Raw genomic sequence first — 24,472 nt, forward strand, 5'->3', positions numbered from 1 at the left:
CATTAACATAAGCTATAACTTATGTTTAATTAGAGACAATTTCATGAAAGAAGGTGAGCCTTGATCTCGGCAGGATTTATAGAGATTGAGAGAAGATGGGAAGAAAGAATTGCAAGCTTACTGGAATGGCAGGAGCATAAACAGAGACAAGAGAGTATGAGGCAGGTTCCTGAAATAGAAAGACTGGTCTGGCTGGAGCTGCTGGTGAAGTTATTACTCCCAATTACTTGGGTTTCATCTCCCACTAGACTGATACCAATTCAAGGCCAATCAAGCTCTGTTTTCACCTACTGTGCAGGTGACTATGGGCTTCAGTTAGAAAGATTTGAGAGGCTCCTCATCAGACAATTGGCCACTTTCTGATGGTGAATGGAGTGGGTTGTCCATGGCCATGGACTTCAATTCAACAAACATTTTCTGGAGTGATAGAATATAGGCAATTTACAACATTCCCAGCAAGTGGTCATCCATCCATCCATCCATCCATCCATCCATCCATCCATCCATCCATCCTCAACTTGAAGAACTCCAGTGAGGGAGAACTCACTACCTTGCAGGAAGCCCAGTCCTTTTTTGGAGGTAATCCTAATTGTTAGGATCTTTTCCTTCTATCAAACCTACATCTGCCTGTATCCATTTTATACCCATTGTCTCTGGCCCCTTGCTGCCAAGCAGAAAAAAACCTAAGCTCATGACAGCAGCTCTTTTTAATGTCAAGATAAGTATCCCATCCCCACTGAATCTTCTCTTCTCCTCTCCAGGTTAAGCACTCCTAGTTCCTTCAGTCAGTCCTTAAGCAGCAGGTTTTCCAGTCCTCTCACTGCCCTGGTTGCCTTCTTCAGGAAGCTCTCCAGCTTTCAATGTCTTTCCTAAGATACTGGCTGCATGTTGCAAACTAAATAGTCCCTTCTAGCTACTACTACTCTCTTAAAGGACTAGAATTTAAGAATATTTCAAAGGACCAAGCTGTGTTAGTGGAACACTAACCATAAGGCTCAGAAAATAGAGGGTGAAAATTTTTATTTCCACGTAAAATTATAATACAATTTTTGTGTCAGCTGATGTGCCGGGCCTTTCTCGTGTTAATGTGGCCTAGGATAGCCTTAGCATTTTTGGCTGCCATGTCATCCTGTTGGCGTATTTTGAGTTTGCAATCTGCTGAAACCCCAAGTTTTATGCTATATGCAAAGTCTCAGACTCAACTCAACGGGGAATACAAAAGCAAATAAGAAACCAGCTGGTCTAGTTGAGAATGAAGATACTGACCTGACAGCTGGTAGTGTAGAGTGATTGGCATCGGGCCACGTACATTCTGCCTGGGGCCCCCTTGTGGACAAAGTATACTTTTGCAATTTATTTATTTTTGGTGGGGAGAGCTATCAGTGCAGCTACGCACTTTGGGTGGAAGGAGGACTTGATTGGCCTTGAATTGGTGGGGCTGCCATCATCCTAGGGGTTCCTAGAAGACAGTGAAGCCTAGAGGAAAAACTACCAGTTGTCCTCAAAGAAAATGGGCAATTCAGACCTCTGCTAGAAAAATGGGATGTGGAGAGGTAGAGGGAGGGGAGGAACAGAAAGAGAGAGGAGAAACAGAGAAAGAGAGGTCTTGGCTTCCTTTTCTCACCTGCATCAGGCAACAGCCTTCTCCCTTAGCACTAACAAAGAGTCCTGTAGGAATACTAGGTATCTGCAGAAAGAAGAGGAAACATGACTCTCAGGATTCTTACTTAAGAGACACAGGAAAACACATTCCATGTAAAGACTCAGGGCCTATTTCACCCTGTGCGTATTTATCACAGCCAGTTACGTGCCAATACTCCCCATCAAAAAGCCTCTAGCACCCTCTGTGATGAATGATGCAACTGTAATTATGTCATCCTTAATTTCTAAGTCATGTGTGTCCACGCCTAGGGAAGGGCCTTGGAGAGAACAGCTCACAAGGTTTTGTGCATTATCAAGCTTAGCCTTCCCCTGACACAGGAGACGTTCCTTAGAGTTAGGACCTGGGCTGGTTCCCATAATCCTTCTTCAGGGAATTCACACCCACCAGCTGAAAACAGCATTTTCTTCCTCACGGCTGCAGTGTGAACGGAACCAACGTACCACCGCTGTCTGCAGGACCTTCTGGTTGGCCTTGTTCAGTTCGAATGTCTCCTGGTAGTCTAAGTTAGTTGATGCCAAAGAGATGGTGAGGTTGACTCCTCCGATATAAGACAGGATAGCATATTCAGCCAGGGCCTGCAGGGCCACACATGTGTCCTGGGAAATATGGATTGAGTTCATAGTAAAATGAAAGGACTTCATAACCTTTTTTTAAGCTTCCCAGGTAGCATGACAGTAAAAAAGTCATGGAAATAGGAGATGCTTGATAAATGTGCCATGTAAGATTGATATCTAGAATTTTTTATTGTACCAGAATCTTATTCCACTTGTACCAGGGGACAAAATCTCCCTGCATCCCAAAGAGAAGTGCACCATAGGCCTGCTATAGGCAGGTTTAGGGCACAATGCTCGTAAGTTACAGCCTTCCATAGCAGAGGCAGCACCGCACGGTAACCCTCTGACCTGTGTTTGCTCTTTGGGTCACTTTGGCCATGACCCTTAACCTCACTCTCAGTCACGGGAGCTCGAAGAGACCCCCAGCTCAGTAACAATGAGAGGTGACGCCACAGCCCCCAAAGGGAAGGAGGACTTGGGCTGCATGAATGGGAGCAGAGCAGGAGGAATGGGCTGTCGAGAACGGGGAGGGGGAGAGCCCCACAGTCCTCTGCTGATCTGGACCGTTCTGTTCAGTGACAGGACCACAGTCTAGAGCAGACTCTGGAAAAGGGTGACCAGGGAAGTGAGGGGACTAGAAACCACATCATTTGATGACTGGCCGAAAGAGCTGAGAGTTTAGCCTGAGGGAGAGAAGATGTAGGAGGGACGAGATGGGTGTCTTCAAGTACATAAAGACTCTTAGGATAAAGAAAGATTCAACATACTCTGCGTGGCCCCAGAGGGCAGAAGTTGGAGCAAAGGGAGAATTTCACTGAAAGGTCAATTTCAGCTTGACATAAGACCAAACTTCCAAACAGCTAGAACTGTCTAAAAGCCCACCAGAGTCGCTTTATTTGGGCAGCTGGGTGGTGCAGTAGATAGAGTGCTGGCCCTAGGTCAGGAGGATCTGAATTCAAATCTGGCCTCAGACACTAGCTGTGTGACCCTAGGCAAGTCACTTCACCCTGTCTGCCTCAGTTTCTTCATCTGTCAAAGGAGCTGGAGAAGGAAATGGCAAACCACTCCAATACCTTTGCAAAGAAAACTACAGATGGGTTCGCAAAGAGTAGGACACGACTGAAAAACGACTGAACGACAGAACCCTCTGTGGAGGTAATGCGGTCCCCACCATCAGAGGTCTTTAAGCAGAGGCTTAAATCTAGAAGGGATTCCTGCTTAGACAGGTTGGACAGAAGGACTCAGAGCCTCTCTGATTCTGGGTGCACCATGGGGATGATACTTACACTCCCCACTTTATGGGGCTGGGGATAAGTTCACAGATTCAGAGATGGTAGGGACCATAGAGCTCATCTAGTTGAAAACCCCTTTCATTTGACAGGTGAGGACACTGAGGCCATGGAGGTTAACTCTCATAGCTAGGATTTATACCCTGTTCTTCTAACTTCCAGTCCAGAGCTCCTTCTAGGCTTCCTGCTTATGAAAGTGCTCAGAAAACGCAACCAGGAGCCATTCTGGTCACACCAAACACGGACCCACCTGTGTGGATGAGAACCCCCCAAGCGCATTCCTCTGCTGTGACAGCCACTTCACCACCGGCAGTGCGGATGCCACGTCTCCCAGGAGGGTGTAGGTCAGCAAGGCATAGGCTGTCATCTCCACTTCAGCAGAGATAACTGCAAGAGAGGGAGCCCCTAAGTGCAGAAGGGCAGATGGTCTCCCCACAAAGGTAGAGACTCTGGGTGATTCAGATAAACAGTCAGCGATAAGCAAGACACTGCTGTCTCAGCAATGGAGACAGATGCACACAAGACAGCTGGGTATACCAGTACCTGATTGAGAAAGTCCATCATTAAACCCCATAAACGTGTCCTCATCGGTAACAAGCGTTCCCGTCAAGCTCCAATGTGTGAATCCATCTGGAATTACATGACACTGATGTTAAAAGAGGAGATAAAAGGTAGCTAGGGTCCCAGCACCCCAGAATCTCAGAGCTGGGAGGGATGTCAGAGGGCACCTGGTCCAATCATAACTGCACTGAAGATCTCCAAAAACAGAGTATTCAGCTGTCCATCTGGCCTGCTCTCCTGCTCATCCCCATCTGGACCAGACCAGGTTGTCAGAAAAATGGGCGAGGTAATCCACTCATTTCTGAATGCTCACCCTGTTCTGACTGTAAATGACTGAGGACTAAGCCGACGAGTCCACTCTATCTAGGCAGCCCCTGATCACTGCACCAGACAGGGTTTCAACCGGACTGCTCCAGTCCCTGAGTTGGGTAACCCACTTGACCTTATGATGCCTGTGCTAGGAAGGGCCGTCCTGACGGGTGAACAACTGACTATGAGCTCAGCCCTAGGCCGCTGGAGCAGGCCACGGTCTGGCTGCTTTCCGCCGTCTGCCCCAGCCACCCTGCCACCTCACAGAGACCTTCCGTCATGTACCTGCACCCCAAAGCTTAGCACGGGGCACCAGTACGTTCAGGGCTCCTTCGTACTTTTTGCTGTTGTTCAGTGGCTTCAGTCGTGTCTGACTCTTGGTGACCCCAGTGGGGTTTTCTTGGCAAAGATATTAGAGTAGTTTGCCATTTCATTCTCCGACTCATTTTGCAGATGAGGAAACGGAGGCAAACAAGGTTCAGTGACTTGCCCAGGGTCACACAGCAAGTAAGTGCCTGAGGCAAGATCTGAACTCAGGAAGATGAGTCTTCCTGACTTCCAGGCCTGGAACTCTGTGCACTATGGCACCACCTAGCTGCCCTTCATACTTAGCCCCCTGTTTAACTATGTCACCCTCCCCTCTCATCATATACTTGTACAGTTCATTTTTTTGAAGTCAAATGTAGAACCTTGCATTTATCCCTATTTGAATTTCATTTCAGCACAGTCATGTCATTGTTTTACCCTCTCCTCTAACATTTCCACAAACTCTAACAGACTCAGAAGGTACCTGTCAAGGACATCCCCAAGAATGGCCCGTTGTTACCTTAAACCAGGAGTGGGGAATCTGCCTCCTCGAGGCCATACGTGGCCCTCTCTGTCCTCGAGAGTGGCCCTTTGACCGCATCTAAACTTCACACACCAAAACTGATTTGGTCAAAGGGCAGCACTTGAGCACCTAGAGGGCCACAGGTTCCCTAGCCCCACCTTAAACCCTTCACATCTAAAATCAAACTCACTGCTGTCACTCTAGACTTCTCCACTCTCCCCCCTTCCCTTTCTGTTGGGAATACCACCATCATCCCTGATGCCCAGGTCTCTAACCTCAGTCATTTTCTCACTTACCCCAAAATCAATCATCTTGTCAAGTCTACACCGTCCGACATCATTTTATGACCACCCAAAACTGCAGCCTTCTGTAGTCTGACTCCTAACCAAACCACTACATTGAGGGCAGTATGGCACTGATTGACTAGAAGTGAATGAACATGTCCTCATCAACCTCATAAAACAGATTTCTCACTGCCATGTCCCCTTATGTTTTCTGTGCCCCAGACCTGGAGAAACTTGGCAGAACTTGTCGGGCACACACCAGACCCTCCTTGTGAACACGTACAGCACAAGAGGCCCAGACCCATAAGCACAGACCTGGCAGAAGACCCAGCTCCACAGTTCCACTAATCCATTTCAATCAGGTCTGTCTTGTCTTCTCTATTCCTCCTGGAAGGTTCTACTCTAGCATTCTCATGAGAGCTGTCTCAAAGACCAGCGGAGAAACTGCTTGACAGCTGACAGCTGACAGAGGTGAGCTCAAAGCAGTCGCAGCAAAGGAGAGGGGTTGGGACCCTCCTTGCAGCTCCTGGCTACCAATGTGGCCACCTCACCCCCTCCATTCACAAGGCCTGGCAGGCCTTTATGATGCTAACACTGGTTCTCAACTGAGTTTTTGCCTGAGCCCTATCAGAACAATATCTTTGAAGTCCTTGGCTATGAGCTCAAGTAACTAACAAAAATTTTTTTTTAAAGGAATAATTTTAAATACACTGGAATCTCACTGAAGTGTTATCACAATGCCAAACATGAAACCACATTTGCTCTTACTTGTATCCTTTCAGTATGTCCTGAAATAAAAAGACATGGATTATACAGTCACATTGATATGGGTCACCATTATGGAACAGGCCATGTCCTTGTCTCCTCTGCTGCACCCCACACAGGGCCTTGCTTGATATGTACTTATTGATGTGATTATATTTTTGTACAAACTAGGTATACTTTGGCTCTTATCCTAGGAGACTTAGTGACTGAACCGAAAGGACCTTGTTATAAGGTCCCCCTGTTACAGAGAAAGCTTGGCACGAGCCCCAAATAGAGCGAGTGAGGTTATGGAGTCCTCATTCTCAGTCATTTGACTATAAACGAATTATTCCCAATTCGGAGCTAGTTGTTTGGAAAGCCTAACTGGGAAACATGAAGATAACTGCAAGCCCTTCCCACTCCCCATGAATAATTGCTGAAACTTACATAGATTTTTAGGTATAAAAGTTGGGTATGGGAGACAGCAATGCATAGTGGGTAGGGGGCAGGCCTTGGAGTCTTGAAGACCTGGGTTCTAGTTTGTGTGACAGTGGGCAAGTCATTTAACCTCTTAAGGTCCTAGGCAACTATTTAAAATGATAAGTTATGGAAGAGTTGCCATCTACACAATAAAATGGAGTTTCCATATCAGGAGTTCCCCATGCTGATGAAATTACAACTGTAGGGAAAAAAAAAAGCCCTTTAGATTTAGAAAGCATTTTTTCCCATAATTGTTTTATTTAAATATTTATTTAAATTATTTATTTAAAGATCATAACAACCTTGCAAGGTACAAAATGGAAGCATCATATTAGTCATCTGACAGATGAGGAAACTGAGGCTCAGACTGGGGCAGTAACTTGCCTGGGTAAGTAACAGAGTCAGGATTCAAACTCAGGTCCTCTGACTCACGACAGAACACTTCCACTATGCTGTGCTGTCTCTCTTCTGGAAAGTGCTATCATCTGAACATGTCACAGGGCTCAGGGCTTGGTCTAGTAGCTCCTAGGCCTGAGGTATACATCTGCAGAATGATGGGATAGAGCGTGCTTTCCAAGGCCCTCTCCAGCTCTAACACAACTGCATGGCTCTATGCATCCATTCAGGCCAGGGTGGGGGTGGGGGTGGGTTGCTTGTGGTCCACTAAGGCCACCCACCCAGATTACCTTGCATGATGGCCAGGCTGTTCAGCTTCCGAAGCACAGCCGGAGCAGCCGGACTGTGCAGGAGAGTGAGGCAGTAAGCGGTGAGGGCACTGCTATATGGATCTTCTGCTGAGTACAGGCTGGACTCCAAAAATTGCTTTGCTTTGCTAATAGCTGCTTTTTCTTCCTAAATCAAGAGAGAGAGAAAATCTTAATAATAACAGCTTGCACTTACTTAAGGTTATCGAGTACTTTCTTTACAACTCTGGAAGGTAGGGAGTGCCAGGATTAGATGTCCATTTTCTTTTGGTGTCCTTGTTGTAGACCTACGACACCATCACTGTGGGGAACTTCTTCATGTGGATGAAGATCAGCAACTCATCTCTAACTTAAAGTCTGAAAGAGCTGACCAGAGCACTAAGGGTAACCCTTAGGGCTCTGTCCATGGTCAAATCGCTAGGACCGGTCAGAGGCAGGGTGTGGCGCCATCTTTCTGATCCCTAGGTTGGTCCTCATCCCTAGTCTCAAAGAGGAGAAGTGACTTGTTCATGATCATACTGCTGTTAAGTAAGAGAAGTGACAGAATCGTGGGACTTAAAAATTAGAATGGACTTCAGAAGCCATCCAGACCAAGCCATGCTTCAAAAAGAATCCCCTCTCTAACATGCCCAGCTAACGGCCATCCAGGCCTGGCTTGAAGGGCTCCTTTGCACACTTGGAGACAACTGCAGAGTGCCCCCCTCCCCCTGAGTTTTCTCAGTGTGAAGAATTTGCATCTAGGTCCCTTGACTCTGAGTCACAAGGATGCTTTGATGGGTTACTCAATACATATTTTTAATCTCTTGCTTTTGAGGATTCTCTTGTCTCCTCAGCCTCATATTACCACAAATTGTCAGAATTTCTCCTTTGGATCTCAATCACTTATTATCTGTTATTGGTATAGTGGACAGAGTGCTGGGCCTCGAGTCAGGAAGACTCATCTCCCTGAATTAAAATCTGGCCTCAGACATTTACTAGCCATGTGACCCTGAGAAGGTCATGTAACGCTATTTGCCTCAATTTCCTCATCTGTCAAATGAGCTGGAGAAGGAAATGGCAAACCGCTCCAGTATCTTCACCAAGAAAACCTCAAATGGGGCCACGAAGAGATGGACATAGCTGAAAACAATTGAACAACAATAATTCGTCATCATTTTTTGTACATCTCTACTCTCCACATACAAGTTGTCATTTAAGCTTTCTAACCTTCCCAGTCCTCTGCAGTCTGGATCCATCTGCCTTTCCCCATCTCATCTCTCTCTCCTCTTCTTTAAATTACTTTGGCTCCAGATAAACTGAAGGATGTACTACTCTTCCAGTCCACGCGTTTTTCACCCACATTTCTTCAGAGGCAGGTGAGTGGAGCGGTGGATAAAGCATTGGACTTAAGAGTCAGAAAGACCAGAATTCAAATCTGGCCTCAGATATTTACCAGCTATGTGACCCTGCGCAAGTCCCTTGATTTTTGTCAGTTTCCCCAACTGCAAAATCGGGATAATATTACCTCCTTCCCAGGGTTGTTGTAAGAATCAAATGAAATATTTTTAAAGCATTTGGCACAGTGCTTGTTACCAAGTAGGCACTATATAAATGTGTCATCCCTCCCCTCACACGCCTAAAACGGTCTCCCCTCATGCTCACTCAAATCATTCTCTTCCTATAAGCTTCCTGGTTCCTCATGAAGCGGATTATGCCCAGATGGAACTGATTCCTTTCTCCTGGAAATTTCTCAGATCTGTCTGTCTGTCTAAAATTCTCATTTAATCACATTTTCACTTGTTTTATGGTGATCTGAGAACATGTCACATTCCACTCAGATTGTAAGCTCTTTGAGGACAAAGACTGAGGTGCTTGGTCCTGCCCCACCCCCATCTCTATAACTTTAGTGTTGAGTAGAGGACTTTGCACAGGGTAGATGCTTAATAATTGCTGATCTGATCTGCATTATACTGGAACCTTCTTGAGGGCCCATCTTATCTGAACTTGTATGTCCCCCAGCACTTCCTGCATACAGTTGGAACTGTGAATGTTAGTTGAATCTTTAATGTTTGTTGAATTGAAATGAACTAGATTACACACTCTTTGAGGGCAAGACTACATTGTTACTCATTTTTTTCCATCCTTCCTTCCCAACCCTGACATAGAGCGTTGTACATCTGAGATGATAATGACAATATGTTGATTGATTCCCTTGAGGATATTAGGAATCCCAGAATTTCAGAGAAAGAAGGGTCTTCAGTACCCCTATCGGAATGAGAATCCTCTCCACCTTGTATCCAATTAGTGGGCATACAACCTGTGCTTGAAGAACTTCAAAAAGGGGCAATCCATTCCCTTTGGGATAGTTTTCATTGTTAGGAAGTTTCTATCTTTGCAACTTTTACCCATTTCTCCTATTTCTACCCTCTTGGGTCATGTAAACAGGTCTAGTCTCTCTTCCACAGGATAAATCTTCAAATTCTTGAAGACAGCTATTAAGTCACTCCCCATGAGGCTTTTCTTCTCCCCAATTTCTCCAACTGATCCTTCCATGGCATGAAGTCAAGACCCTTCACCATGCTAGCTGACCTCCTCTGGACACTCTCCAGCTCATCTATGTCCTTCCTAACCTGTGGAGCCCAGGACTGACATAATATGCCAGATGCAGTCTGACCAGGGCAAGGCAGAGAGCTGTCACCTCCATTTTTCTGAATGCAGCCCAAGGCTGCACTAGCTCCCATTCCACATCAATCAATCATTGCAACCCATCAAATAACCAAAAAACTTTTCAGACAAACTGTTGTGTAATCATGCCTCTCCCATCTGTAAAGTTAAAGAATAAGACTTTTGCATTTATTATTATTATTACGTTTTATCTTATTATATTCAGCAATGCACTCCAAGTTAACCACTCTGGATACTGACTGTCAATCGATATGTTAGGGTTGGAAAGGGCCTTTAGTGGCCATAGTCCAAACTACACATAAAAGGAATTCCTTCTACTCCCCACCTTCCCAGTGGCTACCCAGCCTTTGCTTTATGACTTTCAAAGGAGGGGAACTTATGTCGTTAGGCAGCCCGTTTTGTTAGAGTTTTTCTTTATATTGTTTGTCTTTCGTTCTTGAAGAGGACCATGACATCAGAAAGGGGATGCCATGACTTTCAAGTGAATTGGACTTGCGTGAGGGAGGGCTGTGCAAAGTCACCAACCTCACTCTCTCCTCTGGAGCCATCTGGATCCAGTGACCAGATATGGATCAGGACAACTGAAGATGGCCCAGATGCAGTGGGAAACTTTAGCCTTTTTAAGCTGAGGTTTTTCTGAGCTCTCATTTTGACTGTGATTAAGGCTAGGTAAGAAAAGAGCCAACAAATGGCCCCTTTATCCTTCCCAGATTGATATTAAGACGAAATTTGCCTCTTTGTAAATGCCATCCATTTTTCCTGGCCGACAGAAGACGGATGATGGCCCTGGGATCAGAATTAGGAACAAAAGGCTGAAAGGTGCAGAGAGGCAGATTCCAGTTTCATAAAAGAAGAAATTTACTAATAATGAAAGCTGTGGAACAGGCCACTGTGGTAGATGGGGAGCTCTTTATACTAAAAGCCTTTTAGAGAAGCCTAGATTGCCACTCATAAGGGATGCAACAGAGGAAATCCCTTCTTAGATCTGGTCTGGACTGGGCTGGACCTGAGTCCAAGTTCTGTTTCTGAAGCTCACCTAATCTCCCTTGACCTCAATTTCCTCATTTGTAATACGGAGGAGTCGGACTAGATCACTGCTAAGACCCTTCCGTCTGTAAATCTATGATCCCATGACCCCTGATCTCCCCCAACCCTAAGACTACATGACTTTGGAGTAAAAAATATTATTCTTTAAAAATGAGGTTTTTTTCCAGTTGCGTCATTTTCAGTTGTGTCTGAGTCTTTGTGATTTCTTTTTGGGGTTTTCTTGGCAGAGAAACTGAAGTGTTTGGCCATTTCCTTTTCCAGTTCATTTTACAGATGAGGAAACTGAGGCAAAAAGGGTTAAGTCAGGGTCACTAGTATCTGAAAGTTACTACAGAAAAAATCTGGAACATTGATTTTGTACATTTTTTTCAACATGCTCTAACCAAAGAAATATGTTGAAGAGGTAACTTGGTATTAAGAAAAAAGAAGAAAGAGGCTGCTGGGCATCCTTGCTACGGCAGGCTGCAGGGGCCATGCTGAGCTATCTAGATTTCCTTACTCACAAGGCTCAGAAACTCATCCCTTCCCGTGGGATTTCACTTTCTTCTCTGTGAGGGGTCAGGATTCCTGAACTTTCTCTCCATCTCTGAGACAGTCATGTGACAGAAGGAAGATTAAGCCTGGGGGCCTGGCAGATGGCAGGGGTCTGGAGTGGGGAGATGAGTCAGGGTCCTACATCCAAGCCTCCTTATAGAGTAGTTTGGAGAAGCATTCTTCTCAGAATCTAGGTAGGTCTTAGAGGCACCTGAGATTAAATTACAAACTGATGTGACCCTTCTCCAGTATTCATTGAATGCCTCTTAGGCATTCTGCAGAAGCAACAAAAGACGTATGATCCATGGTTTGTAGCCTCCAGGAGCTGAAAATCTTGTTGAGGACAAGAATTACATACATACATACATACATACATACATACATACATACATACATACACACACACATACACACATACATACATACACACATACATACATCCATACAGCTGCACAATGCACAATTCCCTCTGAGTGCAGGGACTGTCTCACTTTTGTATTTGAATCCTCAGGAGAAAACCCAGTGCCTGGCACGTGGCAGGGGCTTAATGAATGCTTGGTGATTGATTACTGACTGCATGGCCTGCAGTATCATTCAAGACAGGACAGTCAAAGCCCAGCTTCTGTGCTACAGAGGATGGGGGCCAGACAAGGGGGCCAGACATGGGGCAGTGAAGGTCCAGGTACTGACCATCCAGGTTCTAGTCCTAGCTCTACCCCAATTAGCGAGGTGGCCTTGTGCAGCCCAGTCATTTAATCTCCAGGACTTGATTTCCTTATCTTTAAAATGAATTGGTTGAACCTCAGAGCACACAGATTTAGAGCTGACTGTAGCAGGTGCAGAGGGAGGTTCAAAAGCCATTCGATTTAGAGCTGGACTTTAGGGATAGTGGCGTTAAGTGCAGAATCAAAGAATGTCAAAGTTAGAAGAGACCTTCCAGCTTTAAAATCTGTAAACCTTGCAGATGCAGTGCCACTACTTTATTTAAGAGATGAAGAAAACGAGGCCCAGAGACAGTGAAGGGACTTGCTGAAGGTCACACTCGATGCCAGGGGCAGTGGGAAAGGAAATACGAGGCCAATGATAGAGGCACTGAGGGCAGGCAGGTCTCGGTCCTGTTTCCAGGGCTGCTTTTGACACAAAGGAGGGCAAAGCAGATGCCCGAGAAAAATAAGGCCCCGAGGTCTCTGCGTGGGGGTGGGGGCCAAGGGGGTGACCGCATCCTGCAGTCATGTTTTCTGAACCCGATGACCTTGCCACTCAGGAACGCAGTTCTGATAATTTATAGAAACAATGTAATTGTACTTGATGTAATTTGTTTCCTTTCATTCCTCTGGGGGATGACCTTTACTCTTCCCCCCTTGGCTCGCTTGCAGATGGAGCAGCCCTGCCAGTACTGGCTGTGTTGCTCCAGAAATGGGGGCCTCCATACCGGGCCCTCCCTTTTTGGAACCTGAGCCCTGGTTTGCACCCAGGTGGGGAGCAGTATCGCAAGCTGAGCACAAGACCAGGGGCCCAATTAGCCCTGGAGGCTCAGAAGTAAAGGAAACCACATTTGGTTCTGTGCTGTAACGCAGAAAATGTTGCCCGATGCCTCATAAATGCGTTCATACATAGCACGAGAGAGGCCAGGCTGCTGAGAAGGAGCCCGGAGCCGCCGGACAGCACCTCTCATCCCTGAGCAAGGCTGTAGGGGCCACCTGCCCAGCCCAGGCAAGGCAGTCCCTTCAGGATGCAGCCCTCTTCTCCCAGAATCCCAGGACCTCAGAGTGGCACGGCACCTCAGAAGACAGCTAGCCCAACCCTCCAATCGATGCGTTAGTGAACACCTTCCCTCATCCGGGATGCCATCACATGTTGCTTATTACCTCCAAAGGCGGCTAGCTCAATCCACTTTTGAACTGTTTGGATGAAGGAGTTCTTTCTTCTTTGTAACTGGGTCAAAATCCGCTCTTCTACCTTCCCTTCCTCCCAAGTAATCCTAATTCTGCTACCAGGAGCTCCATGCAATAGGCTGTTTCTCTCTTCTACGTGAAAACTCTTCAGATGTTTACACAAGTGATCAAGAGCTAAGTCTCCTCAGGGCTAAAGTCCTACAGAGCATACTCATATTACACGGTTTCAAGTCCTCTCACCCCACAGAAGCAGGTCAGCCTCTTCTGGACCCACTCTAACTTGTCTCTCCTTCCTGAAAGATGGCACCCAAACTGAATCCCGACCTCTGGATGTATGTGTGGAGGGCAGGGCAGCTGGGTGTGTGCTGTCATTACCCTTTGTTGACACAAAAATGCTGAATCTCTGGCTATCCCCCATCCCCAGAAGGGCATCATGTTTCTTCTCTGTGAGCTCAGAAAGCACAGCACAATTATTAGGATCCATATTTCAGTGCTGAGCTGTCTTAGAGATCAGATGCTTCTTGTCACAAGAGGTCTTACAAGCCGAACACCCTTAGTCAGGGACATGGCTGGGATTCATAAGCTGGAGTTTGACCAGAGGACCTTTGAAGTTCCTTCTAACTCTAAGGTAGTCCGATTCTCTTGTCATTCGGTCGCTTTTCAGTCACGTCCAACTCTGTGACCCCATTTGGGGTTTTTCTGGCAAAGATACTGGGGTAGTCCGCTATTTCCTTCTCCAGCTCATTTCACAGATGAGGAAACTGAGGTGAACAAGGTTAAGTGACTTACCCAGGGTCACACATCTAATAAGTGTCTGAGGCCAGACTTGAACTCAGGAAGATGAGTCTTCCTGACTCCAAGCCCAGGGCTCCATCCACAGTGCCATTTAGCTGCCCCCAATGTGATTCTCTAAATATCCTCTAATTCCCTTACAATATCCAATTATTGAATCGCTTTCCTTCCTAGTTTAGCTCATTTGCAACTTCCTCCATGAAGCCCTTTTTGATACTCCCCCCCCCAAAAAAACCCAACTTGTGCCTCTTTTAATGTATTCATCACAGATCCAGCTCCATCAGAGTAGGCATACATCTCTCAGTTCCTTGAGGGCAGACACCGTGTCCTAGTTCACCTTTGTATTTATATTCTTCAGTGCTAAGGATATAAATGAATGCACTGCATATACACCTTATTGATATGCTTTAAATTTTTAAAATTTTTATTTTTTAACGTGTGTGTGTGTGTGTGTGTGTGTGTGTGTGTGTGAATCTGATCTTTTTAACCAGCCCTGGTCTATACAGATCTTTAGGGTCTCTGCCACGTGTTCAAAGGAGTGAGGCAGTCATCAGGATACCACTTGTTTTTAAAAATCAAGCGCTCGCACCTAGGACTGCAGAGGTGGCTATTTTCAAAGTCCCACACAAAGGGCTTGTGGGACCATCGGGCCATTCCTGAATGTATGTTGTAATTTGGAGATATTTAAGCTCCATTTATTCCTTGGAGAGCCCTGAATCACATTATCCCTGAGTCAGAAGGGACCTTATCTTATCTAACTTAATCTCTCTTCAACAATACAAATGATGTAGCCTGGGCTCTGATGCAAACCATTATTCCTATCCCATATATGGGCAGCATGGAACATTGGGCTTGAAGTCCCAAGTCCTGAGTTCGAATCTTGCTGCAGGTATTTACTGGCTGTTTGACCATGGGCAAGCATTCACTTCATCTCTCTCAGCCTCAGTTCCCTCATCTGCAAAATGGGTTGTGAGGATTGTGAGGATTAAATGAAATAACATCTATGAAGCAGCTTGAAGACCTTCAAGTGCTATGGAAAGGTCAGTCAGCTGCACAGATACTTAAATGATGCGCCGTGCCCTTGGACACTTCTGCAGATGAGTGATTTCTTTGATGTGGATGAGTTCTCCAGTGGCGCTGACTGCAGTGGGTCCGCACTCTGTCTGGGCACTCTGGTCCAGGAGGTCCACCCAAAGTGCTAGAGGCTTCCTTCCCCTGGGCCTCCTGACATTGCACGGACAAGTGTGTAGCCTGCAGGCTGCCCTCGGGATGACTCTGGAGACAGTGATGGTCTATGGTTCCCAGCTGTCCAGTATTACCAGAAGAATGTTGATGTTAAAAAGAAGGGTTTTTGTTACAGGATAATTTGGGGGTCATTCAAAGCACTACACCATTTCCCCACGGCTACCCTACTGGCTCTCCTCCTTCTCACGTCTTGGCCATCTGCAGTATCTGTCTAAGAGATATGGTGGGGTCATCCAGCTAATGGGTCAGCCACCCAGCTGTACATTCGTCTGGACAACAAGCACATTCCTACCATTTGTTTTGGCCTGTGTGACGGCCCAGGACAAACTTTTTTGAGTGATTCCAAAAGCCTGGCCCCAAGTCTTGCCCTTTCATTTAGGAGACTCTTCAATACCCTTACTCATAGCATACCCCAGGCTCATCAGTGTTCTGGGGTTTGGTGAGACGGGTACAATGTCATTCCCACACAGGCGCATCAGGAGGACCTCACTGTCTGCAGGGCGTCCCTCCACCATCTGGACTAAATGCTGGACGTTCTCCATGACAGCAGCAAATACCTTTGGTGAGCACGCGTCTCCCTGTTTTATGCCTCGTTTCATGTTAAGAACCGGAACGTTGTTGAACAAAATTATTTCTGCTATTACATCTTTCAAACACAATATGTCCATGGAAGATACCATGTTGGAGAAGAATACTCTACACAAGTGATTAATAAATGTTTGAACTGAAACTGAAAAACACACAGACAGAATACTCATGTGTAGATATGAACAGACACACACGGGCACTCAATTCACACATACAGGTGTAGGTAGATCCATACTCATATTAACACACTGGTGTATATATACATACACACACACTCCCACCTTAGACATTCACAGACGGAAAAGCACTGATATCTCCTCATCAACAGGCTTCCATTTTGACTCTAAGCGGGCAAGGATCGTAACAACTGGCCCTCCTGGGTCAGAGCTTTGGTTTATTCCTTCAGCGACATTATTCTGACTCGGCAGCATAGGATTCTACTGTATTTTCCTGAAAGTCTCTGACTTTCAGCCACCAGAGCACTGAGGTCTTCTCTTACTACTCCTGTGTCCTTCTCTAGCCCCTTTTTTTTCTCTCTCCTAATTGTGGGGATTTCCCAGTCTTTCCTCCCCTCTCCCTCTCTCCATTCCCAAGGTGACCTTACCCACTCCCATAATTTCAACTCTTACCTCTAGGCCCCTATGCGTCAGCACAGTCCACTGCATGTGTGGACAGATGAAGCTCCAGCGTTTAGGGGCATGTTGCAGTTACACATGCTGAGCAGAGATGAATCCAGATCACATATCCGTGAGTAGCAGTTCCCACCTGCCTTTCCCATCCGATCCCATCCCCATCCTCCACCATAAACATACACTCACACATATTCTCTCTCTCTGTCTCTTTCTCTCTGTATGTCTCTTTCTCTCCTCTGTGTTTTTCTTTCCCTCTTCTATCTCTTCCCTTCTGTCTCTGTGTCTATCTCCCGCTCTCCTTCCCCAAAGATGCAGGCCCTCCTTGTCTCTTACCTCAGAAGTTATACCTGTCTCCAGCAGAGCAGCCACCACATATGCAGTCAGAGAGATCTTCCCATGGATCCCACCCTAGAGAACAACACCCAAGATAAATGAGGCCAGGTTGGAGGCACAGCTGTTGCCCTGCCCCGTATGTGTGTCTGTAGCTCCATGTGCCTGAGCATATTCATCTAACAGTGATAGCCAGCATTTCTATAGCACTTGAAGATATAGATTTTTTATTACAGGCAATTTAGAGATATAATCTCATCTGATCCTCACAACAACCCTCTGACATAAGTGCCATTACCCCCATTTTACAGACTGTGGAAACTGAGGCAGAAAGCGGTTAAGCGCCTTGCTTAGAGTCACACAACTAAAAGTGACTGAGGAAGGACTCATCTAGTTCACTGTCAATATGCAGATAGTGGGAGCTGCCTTTGTATGTCTCAACAAAACCATGCAAAATTTATTAAGTACTGCTCAAGTTCAGGGCACAGGTCACACCAGACCCTTCCTCTAGTGAACGTGTTTGTTGGCCTGGTCGTACATCCACTATCTCATCTGAGGCTCACGGCACCACTGACTTGGGGGCCACCGTTTCAGGGCATACCTAAAGAAGGGCTTGGATCTGCCCCTAACATTCCCAAGAACAGAGTCAAAGAATCTCAGACTGACAAGAGGTGGAAGGGACTTTATTTAGGCCCTGGGCAGGAGAACCTTCAGCTGTCATCCCAACATGAGAATAAGACCACCTGACTACCTTGTCAGAGGGCTATCATGGGGATCAAAAGCACTAATAAGAGCTTAATAAATGCCTGTCGATCTGACTGATTGGCTTGGGAGCGCTCTTCTGCTCACCTGGATGTCTTTGTTTAATATTCTTCCCATAGCGGGAAAGGAGCCATCTTCCTTCTGATGCCGAATGATCCAGTCCTTGGCAGACACCAGCTCCTTAGGATCAATGAAAATAAACCCCCGTGACTGGGCAAAGGACTTCAGGACAAAAGCTGTCAGCCTAAAGCACACCAAAAGTAGATGATCAATATAGGTGCCCACAGAGGATCAAATAATCAGCAAGCATTTATTAAGTGCCCACTATATGCCAGACACTGTACAAAAACAAACAAAAAAATAAACTCTTGCCCTCAAAGACCTTACAGTCCATCCTTCGGAAGGGGTTGCACACATGATTATTTCTGGACGTGCAGCCTGGGCTTCTCTGGGCATGGGGGAGTGAGTCCTCGAGGAGCCTTAAGAGCACACCCTATTCTATTTGACACACAGAGACTGCTGTGCCCCCTACCACGTCTGTGTGTGGGGGGGAGGGGTGACTAGCTACCCGCATCTCTACAACTGGCGAAGCTGAACTCCTCACTCTCTCTTCCACCATCTTTTCAGTTGCATTCTCTTCAGCACCTGCCATCTGCTGAGCCCAGAGTGATCACCGTGAACTGAACTGGTGAGAGGGGAAGGTGAGGGCTTCCTCCGCTCCCTCTCTTTTATTCCAGCTCCAAGAAATGGGCCTGGGGGTGGTTGTTTCTGTTTTGTGTTGTTTGTCCTCCTCGGTTTCAGGTGCCAGCCCTGAGGAGCCAGGGTACCTAGGACTCAAGCCTGGGGGGTGGGGGTGTTGGGACTGTGTATGACAATAGCAACTGAGCTAAACTGTGAACCTCATGCCTTTTCCCCTTCCCATGTGGTGGGGAATAAGTTTGTATATTTGTGATTTTAGATAGATATATTAGATAGACAGACAGATAGATAGATTGATTTTTTTTTTTTGGTGAGGCAATCAGGGTTAAGTGACTTGCCCAGGGTCACACAGCCAGTAGGTATCAAGTTTCTGGTCTGAGGCTGAATTTGAACTCAGATCCTCCTGACTCCAGGCCCGGTACTCTATCCACTGCGCCACCTAGCTGCCCTGTTATGCTATTTTTGAAGTAAATATTCCCTTTTTAAAAGCTCCTGGGTTATACATATCTACATACGTACATACATAGATGTATACATGTATGATAAATATAAGGTAAGTTTTGGGGGAGGAAGAAACTAGCAGCTAGAAGGATCAGGAAAAGACTTACGTAGAAAGTGCCATTTGAACAGAATTTTGAAGGAAAAAAGGGATTCTAAGAAGGTAGATGTGAGAGGTAGGAATGCGTTACAAGCATGGGAGAGTCAGTCCAAAGACACAGATAGGATATGGAGTTTCATGTGTAAAGAAAAGCTGGACTGTCAAATGTGGGAAGGGGAATAGTAAGTGATAAGTTTACAAAGAAGGACTGAGGCCAGGTTGCAAAGGGCTTTAAAACTGAACAGAGGCTACAGGAGCACCATTAGTCAATCACACAGGGGAGTGAAACAGTCAGCCTCCACTTTAGGAAAATACTTTTGGTCCTGAATGGTGGGAGAGGGGAGACACTTCAAATAACCAATCAAAAAGCATGTATTTAGGGGGCAGCTAGGTGGCGCAGTGGATAGAGCACTGGCCCTGGATTCAGGAGGACCTGAGTTCAAATTCGGCCTCAGACACATAACACTAAATAGCTGTGTGACCCTGGGCAAGTCACTTAACCCCAATGCCTAACCAAAAAAAAAAAAAAGAGAGAGAGAGACCTCAGAGAGCACCTAGTCCCACCTACAGCTCAACAGTCAGAAAAAAAAAAAGCATATATTTAGTGCCTATTATGTGCCAGGCTCTAGGGATATGAAACAAAAGCTGAAATAATCCCTGTCCTCAAAAAGCTTTTGGTCAAACATGTTCACACACAGACACATCCAAAAGAGATTTAAGATCATTTGAGGGAGGGCATTAGCAGTTGGGGGCACCAGGAAAGGACTCAGGTTGTGCTTAAGCTTAGCCTCGAAGGAAATTAAAGCTTTTGAGAGATAGAGATTCCAGGGAAGAGGGACAGCCAGTATAAAGGCACAAAGACGAAAGAGGAAGTGTGGTCTATGAGGAACAGAAAAAGGCCACTGAACTACAGGGCAGGCTACTGACAACAATCCAGGCCAGAAAGTGATAAGGGTCTGGGCTAGAATGGTGGCCAAGGGAGCGGAGCAGGGGATGGAGGCAAGAAATGTCATGGAGATAGGAATAACAAGATTCGGCAACTGAATGGATATACGGGAGGATTTCAAGTAAAGTAGCAGGTTGTGAATCTTGGTGACTGTGAGGATGGAGGGACCCTCAACAGAAATAGGGAAATTTGGAAGAGGGTTTGAGAAGAAAGACAACCAAGTCTGAGAAGAAAGATGGACAGGTTGAGCTTGAGATGACTAGGAGGTATCCAGTTTGAAATACCCAACAAGCAGCTGCTGTTACTAGGACTGGATCTATCGGGCCAGGAGTTATTTGCATGGAGATGATAATTAAGCCAATGGGAGCTAATGAGGTAACCAAAAGAAAGGAGGTAGAGAAAAAAGAGAAGGCCTAGCAGAGAGAACACTCATATAATATGAGTTTTCAAAAGACAACAAGGCTAGATGGATCTGCCAGGAATGTTGAAGGAATTCCTAAGATGGATGAGGTGGGGATCTTGTCTAACTCACAGAATCACAGAATGTCAGAACTGCATGGGATCTTAGAACATAAACATAGAATGTCAGAGCTGAAAGGGATCACAGAAAATAGAACACAGAACAGCAGGTCCAAAAAGACCCTTAGAGATTCAGCCCCTTCATTTTCCAGATGAGAAAACAGAGGATCAAGGACAGAAAGCAATGTGGCCATGGTCACCCATAAACCGAGGCAGAGCTGGGCCTCAGCAACTCCTTCAGCCCTCTTTCCATTATACCCTGATGCCTCTCAAGGGACAGTTTGTCCTTTTCATTTATAAGGAAAATCTTCCATTTACAGATATTATAGACCTTTTAAAAATTGAATTTCTACCAATTCATTTTTACAGTTCATTCACATGAGAATCTCTCTCTGTCTCTCTCTCTCTCTCGATAACAGTCTTATTGTTCCAAAGGTTTTTCAATTGGGTTTTGGGGAGTTTGGCTCAGGCTCTAGGACTACAGTCGTTTCCTCTGGAAAATCCCTTGGGGATTCTTGGTATCATTAAACAAAGAATTTATTGGGGGGCCTGTAGATTGTCATGTTTCCACGTCCCTCATGGGCTCCATTTCTTTCAGTGAAGCAGCTAGCACAGAGCAGAGTACTAGAACTGGAATAAGGAAGACCTCAACTCAAATCCCACCTCAGACTCTTCCTATCTGTGTGACCCTGGGCAAATCACTGAATCTCTCTTAGCCTCAGTTTCCTCATCTATAAATTGGGGATAATAACAGCACCTACTTCCCTGCGTTGTTGTAAGGATAAAGTGAGACACTATCTATAAAATGCTTTGTAAACCTTCAAGTGCTACATCAATGCTAGCTATTATTATTATTACTGTTAAAGGTTTGGCTTTCATAACAATACACTTCTATATACAGAGTGCTATTCTACAGTAACCCTGTGAGAGACAGGGTATAGGGACAATTCCACCCATTTTACTGGTCTGGAAACCAAGGCATAGAATGATAGAGTGATTTGCTCATGTCTCTTCAGTTAGTTACTCTTAAAGCTGGCTGGGAATCAAACCCAAGTCCCTTGGCTCCTCTGCCCCACAAGACCGTGCAAGCAGCTTTCTGTGTGTGTGCATGTGTGTGCACACTCTGCTGTGCAAGGCAGAGAAATATCACGTGAAGTGATCTCTCTTCAAATTTAATACATGGGGAACAAAAATTCAGCCCTTCCAGTTCCAGTGACCTTGCCTCTCCCAGCCCCCATGGTGTTCTGTGGCTCTCAACTGCATTTATCATGTAATAGTGTGCATTCCAGACAGCTGTGTGGGTGTCTCATCCCCAGCTGGACTGCTGATGAGGACAGGGGCTGTCTTATCTAAATGTGTTATTTTCCTCAGGATAGAGCCCTAGACTCAGCACACACTCATTATTTAATGAATGCTTCTTGTTTAAATGGGTACTTGCAATTAGGTGGTTTTGCCTAACTTTTTTTTTTCAGGATGTACTTTATAGTGGGTATCTGTTGGGTTTCTGTTGGGATGTGTCAAAACAGATTATATGGAAAAAATTTTTAAAATAAAATCAAAGGGTTAAAACAGAAAAAGTTTGATCTAATTTTAAAAAACCGTTGTTCATCTTAAAAAAAAAAACCCTCAAAAAACTAATTAGATATATTCAACCAAAGAAAGAAACATCCTTACATCTCCTTCTGATTTCTCTCTGTCAAGATACTGAAGCCACAAACCAAAGAAATGGAGCCTCTTTGCAGCAAGGGAGAGCTCTGGCCTCTTTTCGGCCGTTGACTTATCAGGTTTATCCATCCCCTGAGGAGAGGAGGGTGGGAGGCACCCTGCCTGGCAAAGCATTTTTTAAGTGTTAAGTAATTGCATATCACAAGATTTCATATCTGGGACTGAGCAGTGCCAGATCTTCAATCAAAAGGAACGTTCTTTATATCAAAAAGGGATGTAGCCATGTCATAAAAGTGAGTGCCCTCCAAAGTGAATTCTGACTCAGAGAAAATAGCACAACTAAAACCAGGCAACAGTGGGAGAAAACAGGGCCCAAGGACTCGGCTGTTAAGGGGCTCTACCAAGCATGGAGGCGTCAAATCCCACCCTGAGCAGAACAGATGGGCCTCCTCTTAATGGAGCACTTGGCCTGGAGGAGTATGTGTAGACTGGAGCCAAATGTTCATTCGGCTTTGGCTGGTCAAGTGATTATTCACTCTGATGTGGCAAGAAGGATCATAAGTGATTTATACTGCCATGTCCATCTTCTCCTGCATGTTTTGAACCTTGTCATGATTCTTAGAGGAACTCATATTCTATAAGCCTCAGCTGCCTCATCTGTAAAATGGGGATAACGGGGCTGAGATAATAAGGGTAGTTACACCAGTGATTACCATTACTTTGATTGAGGGGAGTTATGCTTGATTGGGGGTTGCATTGCGTGATCTCTGGGATTTCTTCCACCTCAGAGATTCTATGATTTTACAATGATGCACAAGGAAATGCGGGCCATGAGGCTTGGTGCAAGTTACAGGGCACGAGCAACATCTTGATTTGCCAAAATTTGGGCAAGAAGACAAGAGTCCAGTATCTCAAAGAAGCCTAACAATAATAATAAGCTATATGAGGAGCCTTGTTTGGCAATTAAACTATTAGATGTGGGAATCTCCTCCAACAACTGCCCCTCCTGCCATCCCCACTCTCTCACTTCTCTCTCCCTGGCTCCTTCCCTACTTTCTACAAACACGCCCAGGTGGCCCCCTATCCTCAAAACCCCCTCACTTGATCCTTCCATCCCCGCTATCATTGCCCTATATCTCTTATGCCTTTTGTGGCCAAAATCCTAGGAAAGGCTGTCTACAATAGGCGGATGCCCCCACCTCCTCTCTTCTTCATTTCTTTAACCCCTTGTAATCTAGCTTCCAGACTCATCATTCCACTGAAACTGCTCTCTCCAAAATCACCAATGATCTTTAAGTCACCAAATTCAAAGGCCTTTTCTCAGTCTTCATTTTCCTTGACCTCTCTGCAGCCTCTGTCACTGCCGATCACTCTCTTCTCTGTAGGTTTTCAGGATACTGCACTCTCCTGGTTTTCCTTCTACCTCTCTGACTGCTCCTTCCCATTCTCCTTACTTGACCCTCCTCCAGGGTCACACCCTTTAACCACAGGTGTCCCTCAGGGTTCAGTCCTGGGCTCTCTTCTCTTCTTCCTCTATACTATGTCACTTGGTGATCTCATCAGCCCCCATGGATTTAATTACCATCTCCATGCTGATGATTCTCAAAACTCCCTATCCTGCCCCAACCTCTGCTAACCTCTAATCTCGCTTCTCCTACTTCCTTTCAGACAGCTTGAACTGGATGTCCAATAGAAATCTTACATGCAACATGTCCAAAACATAACTCATTATTTTTCCCTCTAAACTCCCCTTCTTTTAACTTCCCTATTATAGTCAAGGGCAGCACCATCTTCCCAGTTCCCCAGGTTTGCAACCTAGAACTCATCCTTAACCCCTCATTACATCTCACCCCCCATACCCAATCTGTTGCAAAGGCCCATTGATCTTATTTTTGCAATATCCCTCAAATATGCCCCCGTTCTGCTGTGATATTGTCTGGAACCTAGTGCAGGCCCTCATCAAGTTACTGCCTGCTGGTAGATTTGACAATGACTGAACAGGAAGAGATTTTTGATACATAATCATAGTATTGGGCTTGGAGTTTGGAGATCTCAGTTCAAAGCCCAGATTAAACATTTACTAGCTGTTAGTCAATAAAGATTTATTAAATGTCTACTATGTGCCAGGCATTGTGCTGA

General features: G+C 45.6%; 1 protein-coding gene across 1 annotated transcript in view; it reads right to left on the reverse strand.

Moving 5' to 3' along the window:
- The window catches only part of CPAMD8 (C3 and PZP like alpha-2-macroglobulin domain containing 8), a 156,282-nt gene that overhangs the window by 28,002 nt on the left and 103,808 nt on the right, over positions 1–24,472 (reverse strand). The window contains 7 exon segments of the mRNA XM_020969351.1: positions 1,625–1,687; positions 2,104–2,259; positions 3,757–3,893; positions 4,050–4,136; positions 7,400–7,565; positions 17,148–17,222; positions 17,994–18,150. Coding sequence (XP_020825010.1) covers positions 1,625–1,687; positions 2,104–2,259; positions 3,757–3,893; positions 4,050–4,136; positions 7,400–7,565; positions 17,148–17,222; positions 17,994–18,150 — 841 coding nt within the window.

Source organism: Phascolarctos cinereus, unplaced genomic scaffold, assembly GCF_003287225.1.
Source record: "Phascolarctos cinereus isolate Bilbo 61053 unplaced genomic scaffold, phaCin_HiC Scaffold_4;HRSCAF=312, whole genome shotgun sequence".
NCBI lineage: Eukaryota > Metazoa > Chordata > Mammalia > Diprotodontia > Phascolarctidae > Phascolarctos > Phascolarctos cinereus.